The sequence below is a fragment of the Echiichthys vipera genome (genome assembly GCF_963691815.1).
Source record: "Echiichthys vipera genome assembly, chromosome: 2".
Lineage (NCBI taxonomy): Eukaryota > Metazoa > Chordata > Actinopteri > Perciformes > Trachinidae > Echiichthys > Echiichthys vipera.
Genome location: NC_139827.1, coordinates 2896075 through 2909382, shown reverse-complemented (window position 1 = coordinate 2909382; position 13308 = coordinate 2896075). Strand labels below are relative to the sequence as shown.

Genomic DNA, 13308 nt, shown 5'->3' with positions numbered 1-13308 from the left:
GTTTCCTCCCACAGTCCAAAGACGTGCAGGTGTTCGGTTCATTGATGACTCTAAATCACCCGTAGGTGTGAATGGTTGTCTGTCTCTGTTGTCTCTATATGTCCTGTGATAGACTGGCGTCCTGTCCAGGGTGGACCCGCCTCACGCCCGATGTCAGCTGGGATCGGCACCAGCCCCCCGCGACCCCGATAAGCGGTTGAAGATGAATTAATGATAATATTTGTTTTGAAAGCTCCAGACAAATTTTATCTGGTGGAAGAGGCAAAATGGCTCTTCTGATAGTAAAGGTTGCAGACCCCTGTCCTACAGGTCGGCTTGGATTCAAACATGTGGCTCTAGAGTTCATAATGCTGCCTGATTCAAATCAAAAGGAGAAGAATCTGCACTGAATCGAGGGTGATAATCACAGTGTCGCTGTTGAATTGCGGTGCTGATTTGCTTTAGAGTTTGAGCTCATTGTCCGCAGTACAATAGGTCATCATGCTCACAGTCAGAGACACTGGAGGGTCGTTTGTATAAATGTTAACCATGATGCCCTTTGGTGGCTTTGATGTAAAAGGGCATCATTGTTGCTATGATTCAAATTTAAAGCTCATGAGATGTTTCTGTCTTCTACGACAAATGATATGAGCTGGATTTGTTGGTAGATCATGTGTAACGTCAGGAATGGCTGGTTTACACGTGTCCCTCTCCCCCTCTTTGTCTGGAACCAATAAGATCTCTCTCTCTCTCTCTCTCTCTCTCTCTCTCTCTCTCTCTCTCTCTCTCTCTCTCTCTCTCTCTCTCTCTCTCTCTCTCTCTCTCTCTCTCTCTCTCTCTCTCTCTCTCTCTCTCTCTCTCTCTCTCTCTCTCTCTCTCTCTCTCTCTCTCTCTCTCTCTCTCTCTCTCTTCTCTCTCTCTCTCTCTCTCTCTCTCTCTCTCTCCCCAGCTGACATCGGGCGTGAGGCGGGGTCCACCCTGGACAGGACGCCAACTCCACACAGAAGGGCGAACCTGTAACCTTCTTGCTGTGAGGCGACAGTGCTAACCACTACACCACCGTAGCCCAGCCGAGGAGGTGAAGAAGTTTAATGTAACGGTTATCACTATCGCCTCACAGCGACAAGGTTCCAGGTTTGAATCCTGGCTTGCGCCCTTCTGTGTGGAGTTTGCATGTTCTCCCCGTGTCTGCGTGGGTTTTCTCCGGGTTCTCCGGTTTCCTCCCACAGTCCAAAGACGTGCAGGTGTTCGGTTCATTGACAGGGACAAGAGGCTGAAGATGAATGAATTAATCTTTTGCCCGGCACTGCTAAAAACAAACTGCCTATCACAGGTTTAAGAGGTTATTTAAGTTAATAAAAGTAAATCAAGCTCTTGCTTAAATGTTTAACGCCTTTCTTAAAGGTGTAATCCGAAAGAACTGAGATACGTTGTTTCTAGCGCCCTCTTTGGTGGTAAGGTGGAACTGCAGGCGAGCCTCTGGGACTGACAGACAGACAGGAACTTAAAGGACAATTAACTAATCTCATCTCATCTTCAGCCTCTTATCCGGGGTCGGGTCGTGGGGGCAGCAGCTCCAGCAGGGGACCCCAAACTTCCCTTTCCCGGGCCACATTAACTCAATGATAATCTAATGAATTATAACTTTAATTGCTGTTTGCTGCTGCAAAAACAAAAGAAGGGGATCACAGAAGAGTAGAAAACCATCCCCCGAGTGGAAAATCCAGCTTTAAAGACGTGTATCCTCTAACGGGGGTGCCTATCAAAGTCTATCCCCTCAGCACATCACAATAAAATCGCCTTTGCATCGGCACCGATTGAATGGAGGCACTTACGGAGCAGCCCCGCATGAATAGCTGAGGACATTCAGATAGATGAAGAGAGGAGCTTGTGAGTGGAGCGAGAGATAAGAAGACAGATCCAGATACGTTCAATCAACGCGTCTCTTCTGTGACAGGCTGCACATTTGATCTTGTTTAGTTTTAGTTGCTTTTGATGTCTATTTGATCTCAGGGTTATAATGGGGATCACAGACAAAATGCTCAGACAGCAGATGAATCGGGGGGGGGGGGGGGGGGGCAGCAGATGAAAGGAGCAGCCACTCACCTGAAGCTCCAGGCACACAACAAAAGACAAAACCTGTTTGCTGCTTTCTGACGCTTTGGCATCCGATACAGGTGGGACATTTCAATCAAGCAGAATGCAGATGACAGATCGACAAAAGCATGGCATGAATAATTTAACTGCAGTCTGGAAAACCCAAAACAAAGAACGCTAACTGAGTTACACCAGAGGGTGTTTCAGAAATACAATATTTTCCTCCTCTGATATAAATTAACGCCGTATATTCGTGTTTCTCCGTTATAAAAATTACCTTATGATGACGATGATTCCATCAAATACATTGTAAGGATTTCTCAGGTAGTTGAAGGAGCCAAACGCGGTGAGTTTGAGGATCATCTCCAGGGAAAACATGCTGGTGAAGACGATGTTGCAGATCTCCAACACGTTCGTCAGCTGCTCCGGCTGACGGAGCGTAGTGACGAACAACATGGAGAGGAAAAGAAGACGGGAAGAGAGAAGAGAGAAGGAAGAGAGGGACAGGAAGAGAAGGGAAAGGAGACCAAGTTAGAGCAAATGTGAACTCGTGCTGCAGACCCTGGCATCTGCGCGAAAAACTCAAATTGGATGTATGAACGTCCCTTGCATACCGACAGCTAGTTAATAAAGAAACTTTGGCACCACATAAACAATCATATTGTTAAAACAATTATTAATTGTATGTATAGTTGCCAATGAAGACAAGGAGGGTCACCTGCTCTATGTTGCTAAGGGCGCACTCACACTGTCCATCCGTACCGTGCCCAACAAGGTTTTACGGGTAAAGCCTAGTTCGTTTGACCAGTGTGAGTGCAACCAAACCGCACCTAGCTGTGGCCAGCTTGCCGTCCACGGCCCTTTTGGGAGAGGTGGGCTTTTGCACATGTACGAACACGAGCATGCGCACATGTACGAGCACGAGCATGAGGCCTACTTGCGGTTCTGAGGTCATTTATGTTGGGACATAGAAAAAAGAAGGAGGGACCATGCGCGGACATTTAACAACAACAATGGCGGTGAAAGGTTCACGTTGGTGTGATGCGGAGGTGGAGTGTTTACTGCAGATTTGGTCGATGAAAAGATTCAAAAACAGTCGACAAGACGCACAAAAACTCCGAGGTCTACGGAAAGATTTGGAAACAAAGCCACGCATCGCCATGATGTCATCAATGCGTGTGACGTGTTACGGCGTGATGACGTATAGGCAGCAAGAAGCATTCTCCGAGGCCCAGGTAGTGTGAGTACAAACGGGCCTGGAGGGGGGGACAAGGACCCTAAAGCACGGGGCACGGGACGGACGCACAGTGTGAGTGCGCCCTAAGACTTGGCTCAACTTTGATCTGACCTTGGCAGCCTGGGATGAGCTTTTCTCTGAATTATAGCATGGCATGACATCATCCTAGTTATGATAACATGTTAGCATTCCATGTTTGCACTGGGGCATGCAAAGAGGTAGAGGTCGAGCAGAGGCAAAGAGGTAGAGCGTTGTCCTCCATTCACAACAGAACCATGTGCAAATAGCATTGTTGGCTACTGGCATCTTGGTGCAAACAGCATCTGCCTAAATACATCGGCCCTAAGCAAAGAAATAAATGAGGCTACCATCTAGTGTCTCACACACACACACACACACATACACACACACGCACACACACACATTCCGCAGACCAAGACCAACATGTTTAACTCCATTTCTGTGTTGAAATGAAAAAGCCTAAGTCTGAGTTCTTGCTTTCTCTCCATCTGTCTTTGGGTCTCTTCTTTCTTTTGCTTCCTCAACGCTTTTTTTTCTCGTTATCAGCCATTTTACTCACCATGGATCGAATGCTCCAAATTGATTGGTGGAAAGGGCAAGGAGAAGGACAAAAGCTTGTACACACACAAGCGCACAGACACACACACACACACACACACACACGCACACACACAGATGCCAGTAAAAAGTACAGTACAAGGGTATTCAGCTGTATTATTGGGAAACACACTGACAAACAGTGAAATAGCCAGTAGGTAGCAGGCAAACAGCATTTATAATCATAATCATCAATTATGGATGTTGCAGATGCTGCTTTTAAAGAGGTCCAACATTTTTGTCCTTCCATTGTAAATACAACTTGAGAGGAACTAATGCAATAATGTAAAACTGAAAATCTAGTCAGTCCTGGAAGTTATACCAGCAAAGCAATTTCTCACGAGAATGATAAAATTAGCACTTGGACACACTGCCAGTATTTGAGGTCGCACTCACACTGTCCTTCCGCACCGGGTCAAAACAGGTTTTTCGGGTAAAGCCTCGTGCGTTTGACCAGAGTGAGTGCACCCGCTCCGCGCACAACTGCAGTCAGCTGGCCGTCCACGGCCCGTTTGAGAGAGGTGGGCTTTTTTAAAGCACGTTTGCACATGTACGAGCACAAGGCCTACGACGGTTCTCACGTCATTTCCTGTGCGCCTGTTGGGACGTAGAAAAAAAAAGGAGGGACCATGCGCGGACATTTAACAACAACAACAATGGCGGTGAAAGGTTCACGTTGGTGTGATGCGGAGGTGGAGTGTTTACTGCAGATTTGGTCGATGAAAATATTCAAAAACAGTCGACAAGATGCACAAAAACTCAGAGGTCTATGGAAAGATTTGTTAACAAAGCCACGCATCACCATGACGTCATCAATGCGTGTGACGTGTTACGGCGTGATGACGTATAGGCAGCAAAAAGCATTCACTAGGCCCAGGTAGTGTGAGTACAAACGGGCCTGGAGGGGGGACAAGGACCCTAAAGCCCGGGGCGCGGTGCGTACGGACAGTGTGAGTGCGCCCTGAGTCCATTCAGTCTTGTTGACACTTGAACACCGGCAGGAACAGTTGGATGTCTTTACAATATATTTCACTCTCCTTTTACTTCCTGTCAGCTTCAAGTTGTTCATGTGCATCAGTGTGTCTTTTCAGCTGTCACTACGCTGTTTAAGTCCCTCTGTCCTTCCCTCTTCCTGTGTCTGTCTGGCTTTGCTCAGTATAAGAATGAACAGAACACACACACACACACTCACACACACACACACACACACACACAAAGAGCTAAATTTGGCACAATCATGATTTCCAGCACATCACTATTCCACAGAGCTCCCCTGTAACTCCGGCAATGACGCTCTGTGACATTTCACAGCCCCAGAATCAGTGAGCGCTGTGTGTTTCGCATTCACATGTGTATCTGTGTGCATCTGTTTCTCCTGCTGCATGTGTGCGTGCGTGTTTGTCAGTACTAATGAGTGTTTAGCTGTGTGAAAAAAACAGGCTAATGATGCGTGCCCACCAGGGTCGGTAACGATGTGACGGCTGACCGCTGTTTGCAGACCAGCCAAACAACGTCAACAGCCCCTGGAGCTCCGATACTGCAGTCTCATTACTGCAGACCTGGGAACAGAGAGACTTGCGTGTCTTCCTGTCAGCAGATGTATGGAATAGAATAAGAAATGCGGGGATTTGACATCACACTGAAGAAAGTTGATTTGTATCTGTACAATTAACTAAAACATTTATTTAAAAGCAACCTCAGTAACCTGATTTGAAATACATACGGTGGCCCAGAAGTGCAAAACACAACAGTAATTTACAAAACAAACATTTACAATACAAAAGGACGTCCCACACCGACCTTTGTGGACGTACTAAAAGAAAGACGCCAGTGCAGAGAGCACAAACGAGCTGAACAGATGTACGGAGAACCGAGACGACTGGAGACGACGATGGTTGGCTCGTCTGAGGACGACGTAGAGAGAGAAATGGGTAGCTATATTTAAGTTCTAGGTCTATTTGTGCCTTAATGTAACAGGTATCAGTATCAGAAAATACCCTTTTATTCCTCTGATAAACCATCTCATTAGTCTCTCTCTCACACACACACACACACACACACACACACACACACACACACACACACACACACACACACACACACACACACACACACACACACACACACACACACACACACACACACACACACACACACACACACACACACACACACACACACACACACACACTCTCTCTCTCTCTCTAATCTTAATGATGATGAATGATAGATTCGTAGCACTGCAAACTTTCCTACAACCCAAAACAGCCATATGTGACAAACATCTAACTACCCATTATGGCGGTGAAAGGTTCACGTTGGTGTGATGCGGAGGTGGAGTGTTTACTGCAGATTTGGTCGATGAAAAGATTCAAAAACAGTCGACAAGACGCACAAAAACTCTGAGGTCTACGGAAAGATCTGGAAACAAAGCCACGCATCGCCATGACGTCATCAATGCGTGTGACGTGTTACGGCGTGATGACGTATGGACGCAAGAAGCATTCTCCGAGGCCCAGGTAGTGTGAGTACAACTGGCCTGGAGGGGGGGACAAGGACCCTAAAGCACGGGGCACGGGAAGGAGGCACAGTGTGAGTGCGCCCTAAGTTGCTTTAAACGTAACCAAACTGAACGTTTCACATCAGAGAACGCTCACATTCATATTCTTTAATGTAATACGGTCAGATGGATCATTTGGAAGGTAATGATGAAACTATTTTGTCAATAAGCCTGTGAATATTCTCATTTGTCCAGGTCATACGGGGACCTATTGTTGTTTAGTAAAATGACATCCCTGTGACGACCCCACATGCGTACAATTGTATAACCTTCTTCACCAAGCTCACCCTCTGAGCCTTTCCACCACTCTGAGGCTTTTAGCATCTGATGCACAGCGAGTCTGCCCCTGGTAGTGCAACGACTTCTCACCTGTCCTGTGATAGCTAACGACCGAAAGCCACTGCTGTAATACGATGCATAATATGAGTAATGTGATAATGGAAACCAAAACAAACCAAAAGCCTCAAATGTCTTTTCCATGTGTCAATTCTAAAAAAAAGTTTTTCCGTACAGAGTGAAAAATCTCTTTAATGAGAGCCTTTTTATGCTTCAACAGTGACTTAGGGCGCACTCACACTGTCCTCCTGCACCGCCCCCCGGGCTTTAGGGTCCTTGTCCCCCCCTCCAGGCCCGTTTGTACTCACACTACCTGGGCCTCGGAGAATGCTTCTTGCTGCCTATACGTCATCACGCCGTAACACGTCACACTCATTGATGACGTCATGGCGATGCAAGGCTTTGTTTCCAAATCTTTCCGTAGACCTCTGAGTTTTTGTGCGTCTTGTCGACTGTTTTTGAATCTTTTCATCGACCAAATCTGCAGTAAACACTCCACCTCCACATCACAACAACGTGAACCTTTCACCGCCATTGTTGTTGTTGTTAAATGTCCGCGCATGGTCCCTGCTTCTATTTTCTATGTCCGAACAGGCGCACATAAATGACGTCAGAACCGTCGTAGGCGTCGTGCTCGTACATGTGCAAACACGCTCTACAAAAGCCCACCTCTCTCAGACGGGCGGTTGACGGCAAGCTGGCCGCAGTTATGCGCGGAGCGGTTGCACTCACACTGGTCAACGCACTAGGCTTGACCCGAAAAACCTGTTTTGGCCCGGTGCGGAGGGACATCGTGAGTGCGCCCTAAGGTTAAAGCAGATAAATTTTAGGTGCAGGGACTTGGTTGCTCAGTTGCTCTCATCTTCTATTCCAAGACAGACACCGGTTACCTGTGGATTCATTTATCGTCCAAATCCCAATTATGATTTATTTCAGAATTCTCCAACCTTCTTCTTCTTTCGCTTTTGATTACCAAACATATTTGCATGTGACAGCCATCCTCCCAAAAATATGAAACAAACTATGTGGGTGTTATTGGATATTTTGACTGTGGCCATGGGTGCTCCCGCGACATCAATCTGGTAATTTCCTTTCGTTTTTAATCTCAACATTTTGGCAGAGGAACACAATCATTCAGCGGTGTTGTTTGATCTCTATCCATGCCTGTCACATTTCCAAAGTGCCCATCATGCTGCTGCATTATTAATTCCCAAACAGCTGTTAAATTCTCTGAAGTGTCTTCTCACACAATCCGTCCTGTTCGGTGGGAGGTATCGCCTTGTGTTTTCAGTAATGCTCAAGATGCCATAGTAGCGTCTTATTTCTCTTCTGAGACGATGACAGTGTGGTCTGATGACTGCATCCCATGGATTATGATGGGTTTGTGGTGTCAAGAGCAGTTTGAGGTGCATTTGTCACATGATAGAAATCATCTACACACTTGATACTGCAGTATCTCGATTATTTGAAATAACTGCCGTACGGACAGGGTCACAAGTTCACAGATAGAACGAGCTAAGCCTTGGTTGGGTGACGTCTTTAGACCAAACAAAAACATGCCTTAGACTACAACCCCCCTCTGAACCTCCTCTCATCCCATGGTCTCTAACACAGGGTCCACATAGGCCAAGGTCTCTAAAACAGGGTCCACACAGGCCAAGGTCTCTAACACAGGGTCCACACAGACCAAGGTCTCTAAAACAGGGTCCACAAAGGCCAAGGCCTCTAACACAGGGTTCACACAGGCCAAGGTCTCTAAAACAGGGTCCACACAGGCCAAGGTCTCTAACACAGGGTCCACACAGGCCAAGGTCTCTAAAACAGGGTCCACACAGGCCAAGGTCTCTAAAACAGGGTCCACACAGGCCAAGGTCTCTAACACAGGGTCCACACAGGCCAAGGTCTCTAAAACAGGGTCCACATAGGCCAAGGTCTCTAAAACAGGGTCCACACAGGCCAAGGTCTCTAAAACAGGGTCCACATAGGCCAAGGTCTCTAAAACAGGGTCCTCATAGGCCAAAAGTGTATTTTTGGTCACGTAAAAAACAAACGAAAAAGGGGGTGGGGTTATTCCAAAACACACTCTTTCATCAAAAACTGTTTTGTTTTTAATATAAATATAATCTACATGTTATCTCTGGTTGCCTGCCAAAGGGGAAGTAGAAATATATATAAAAAATAATTTGCTGGCGTTCCCTCAGACTGGTTTTCTGTTGTTCCCACAGCTTCAGAGCCACAGATCACAGGTGGGACAGGACAGGTGGAAGCCGCTCTCTACGGGATGAGGATCAGAGCGATGGGACAGTTTAAGCCTCCGATACCACTGTTCAAACACACAGAGCCATGACTCCAGGTTGCTAAACAGGCGGTGGATCCACAGACATTTGCTATTTGCTATTTCCTCCCCATTAAAAGGAGCAAAGTCTCCCTCTGCCTCTCTTGTTCACTCTCTCTCTATTTTTAGCCGCCCCTGAGATGAGAGACGACCCACCACTGCGGCGGTGGCAGGCGTAAGTGGGCGATGGTATAGCGAGAGTGAGAAATATTGACAGAAAGGCAAAGAATGTACAAAGCACAGCGACAGAAAAGGACAGGAAACGGAGAAAAATAAGCACAAAATTGAAAGAAAAAGCCCGAGGCGTCGTTTAGGGCTTGGAGATTTTGTTAAGAGTGTGATTCTGGTGACCCGACCTACGCTGCAGACATCTAACCTGTTCGGATCACACATATCCAGGCATCACATCATGCTGGCAGAGAAAAGGAGGAAGAGACCGTGGATGCACGCTGCACGCTACACGCACAACACCTGCTCGTGCATCTACACAATATTAAACAACAACGCAAATCCTTTGTTTTAACTGCTATGGATTCACAAATGCACATCGCATGCTAGTGGATGCTAATTAGGTAGCAATGACTAAAAATAAGCAAACACACACACACACACACACACACACACATAGACACACACACACACACACAGAAACACACATAGACACACACACACGCACACATATATAGATGGATTAACAACAACTGTGACGTTCTCTCTTCTTTAAGCTCAAAGTATTTACAAATAATCTGTTAAAATATATTTTTCTTATTGCCATTCAACAATTAATTGCAATTAAAAGTGTTGTGGCTGGACAGAAGCACTTTACACAAGTATTTTGCTAGGTGTGTGTCTGCCTGTCTGTCTGTCTGCCTGTGTGTATGTCTCTGTCTGCCTGTCTGTCTGTATGTCTGTCTGTGTGTATGTCTGTGTATATGTCTGTGTGTCTGTCTGTCTGTGTATATGTCTGTGTGTCTGTCTGTCTGTGTATATGTCTGTGTGTATGTATGTCTGTCTGTCTGTCTGTCTGTCTGTCTGTGTGTATGTCTGTCTGTGTCTGTCTGTCTGTCTGTCTGTCCGTCTGTCTGTGTGTATGTCTGTCTGTCTGTCTGCCTGTCTGCCTGCCTGCCTGCCTGCCTGCCTGCCTGTCTGTCTGTTTGTCTGCCTGTCTGTCTGTCTGCCTGTCTGTCTGTGTGTATGTCTGTCTGTCTGTCTGCCTGTCTGCCTGTCTGTCTGTGTCTGTGTGTGTGTGTGTGTGTGTGTATGTCTGTCTGTCTGTCTGTCTGTCTGTCTGTGTCTGTCTGTGTGTATGTATGTCTGTCTGTCTGTCTGCCTGTCTGTCTGCCTGTCTGTCTGTGTCTGTGTCTGTGTGTGTCTGTCTGTCTGTCTGTCTGTCTGTCTGTCTGTCTGTCTGTCTGTCTGTCTGTCTGTCTGTCTGTCTGTCTGTGTGTGTGTGTGTGTGTGTGTGTGTGTGTGTGTCTGTCTGTGGACAAATTTTGTCACTGTGATCGAGTCCCAACCGACCAAGCTACAGTCAGGAAACTTTACAGGTGTGGTGTTCACATCAAAATGAAAGACACATGTGTGTGGTTCCAGCAAAGAACGCCATCCCACTGTCTCCACTGATCTTTACAAAGATTGTGCACAAAACCAAGTGGTTTTTAAAATCAGTTTTTTTATTCTTTCCGTGGGGAGCGATGGTGTTGTCATGTTTCCTTTGTCATGGCTCGTGGCCAGGATCATGGCTGTTTTCGATCCTTAAATTCAAACAAGGAAATCACGTGAAAAATATTTCAATGCACAAATGAACTGCCAGGCAAACACAATGGGAATTACATAGACGATGCCCTCTGAAGAATGTGCTGGAAACATTTTACAGCACATTTGATACTGCTCATTTTACTGGAAACACTATATTAAACTGATGAATAGACAGACAGCTTTGTAAAACAGACAGACTGAAAGAAAGGAGAGAATGAAACAGATGTGTGACGTAAAGACCAAGAGGAGATAAACAGGGCGGAGAGCTGCAGCTGTCCATACCTGCTCGTGGTGCTCGATTCCCATGCTGATGGTGTTGATCAGAATGGCAATCATGATGCCTCGGTTGAAGTACTTGCTCTCCACGATTCCCCACAGCTTCATCCTTATGTCGTGCCACAGTTCCCTGCATCCCTTCCTAGGCCTGCGGCTCCCTGCACCTTCTCGGACTTTCGTGCTGTTCTCCTTACTCTCAGAAGATACCCCCTCCCTGTCCGTTTCCTCCACAGCTCCCTCCTCCGCTTCCTCGTTTACTGCACTGCGAGCTGGACCCGCCCCATCTGTGAGGGACAGGGCCGCGGCACACTGAGGGCAGCTGTCGGTGGCAGAGGTGGCGGTGAGGGCCATGGGTAAGGCGTGGTCAAGTTTATTATGGTGGGGACAGAGTGGACCTGAAATGTTGCAAATACAGGGTGTTAAAGGGTCACTGCACGAAGCATGCATCTAAACACCACTGAATAGTGTCTCAGTTACATACCGTGCCTCATCACTGCTCTCCTCTCACGTCCTTCCCGTCCATTGGCCTTCCTCTCCCTCGTGTCTCCTCCTCCTCTACCTCTGCCGACGCCCCGAAAGCCGCGGGGTTTCCCCCGCAGGGTGTTGATAAGGGCGACCGTTTGTCTCCTGGCCTTGCGGAGGATGTGGCAGACCAGCTGGAAGAGTGCTTCGTAGCAGTCCCCCGGTTCACTGGCCAGGGTGGAGGAGGACGAACACCGTGCTCTCTGCTCCTGCATCAGCTGGTGCTCCCGCTGCTTGGTCTCTGAGAACTGGGTGGCGATGACCACGAGGCACAGGTTGATCATGAAGAAGGAACCGACCTGGGAGGATGAGAGCCAAACAAGGAAAGACAGTTTTTTAGACCTACTGAAAGAAGAAGAAAAACATCTATAATTTATTACAAAACATGCTTTATTTGAAAACAATGGCATGAAAAGATCTGAGCTATAATTATGATCAGCTCTACTAATCATGTTGAATGAGGAACTCTCTGCATGGTGGCTTGAAGCCAGTGGAGATCGCTGCTGCTGCCTCTCACATAACACTTTATACCATATGGAAACGAGCCGTAAGTCCTGTCTGTCCTCTTGAGAGTTTTCTGCCACAACCACAAAACCACAGACGGCAACAACAAAGTGATTTGAATACGCCACAGCTCTGTGGTTATTCTCAATAGCAACAGCAGTCAAAACCCATGGATATCATAGTCACGCAGTAGAACACGGGAATAGAGCAGCAGCCAGAGAGTTTAACATGAACCAATCAATGGTGCCGAAGTGGAGGAAGCAACAAGACGACCTCCCCTGACTGTTTTGTTGACGTTCCCTTTAGCGCAACTCCATCTAATGGATGCATAACGTACGATCGCTGCTGCTGCCTCCAGCCTCTAGCCTCCAGCCCCCTTGGCTCGACGAGTCCACACATAACACACTTTACCATATGGAAACGAGCCGTAACTCCTGTCTTTCCTCTAGAGAGTTTTCTGCCACAACCACAAAACCACAGACGGCAACAACGAAGTGATTTGAATCCGCCACAGCTCTGTGGTTATTCTCAATGGCCCCATGGGTATTATAGTGTTCACAGCCATTCTCCGTCCCAAACTAACAGAACATAACATGATGTCCCAGAATAGAAATGAAATAATTAAAACTGATGATTTCAATTAAAAATGATAGCATTGCTAAATTTACATTCAGGAAAAAATCCTCTCTTTTAAGCTCTCAACATACAGTTTATCCCCCAAAAGAAGAACAGGGCACGGAAAAACAGTGTCATCCTTTTAGAAATCTAAATTAATGACGTGCTGATTTCCACAGGGGGTGATGTCAGATGAATTAGGTTTTATTGGAGTTATGTGGTCATGGATTCGTTGTATTTCTTCAGCCATCGAGTCCTCCATTAGTCCTCCAGCCCTATGGGAAAATCAGTGCAGTCTTTAATATTATTATGATATTCACATGTTTTTAATCTTTGTTGTCTGTTCCAGCAATGCAGCCTTTCCATTTTATTTAGATCGTTCGGTGATGTAGTATGAAGCAGATCATCACTATTTAATGTATCTCAAGATGAATACGTCCTAATTAATCATGCTTAACAGCTCCATGGACG

The 13308-nt window shown here is 46.6% G+C and overlaps 1 protein-coding gene across 1 annotated transcript in view; it reads right to left on the bottom strand.

The window, feature by feature from the left end:
- Positions 1–13308, bottom strand: part of LOC310955259 (voltage-dependent T-type calcium channel subunit alpha-1I-like) — a gene marked incomplete at its 3' end in the record, with an annotated part of 214196 nt that overhangs the window by 100858 nt on the left and 100030 nt on the right. Inside the window, exons 8-10 of the mRNA XM_083925060.1 lie at positions 11678–12017; positions 11203–11591; positions 2354–2505 (exon numbers count right to left, since the gene is read on the bottom strand). Of these exons, the coding sequence (XP_083781186.1) occupies positions 2354–2505; positions 11203–11591; positions 11678–12017 (881 nt within the window). The remainder of the gene's footprint in view (positions 1–2353; positions 2506–11202; positions 11592–11677; positions 12018–13308) is intronic.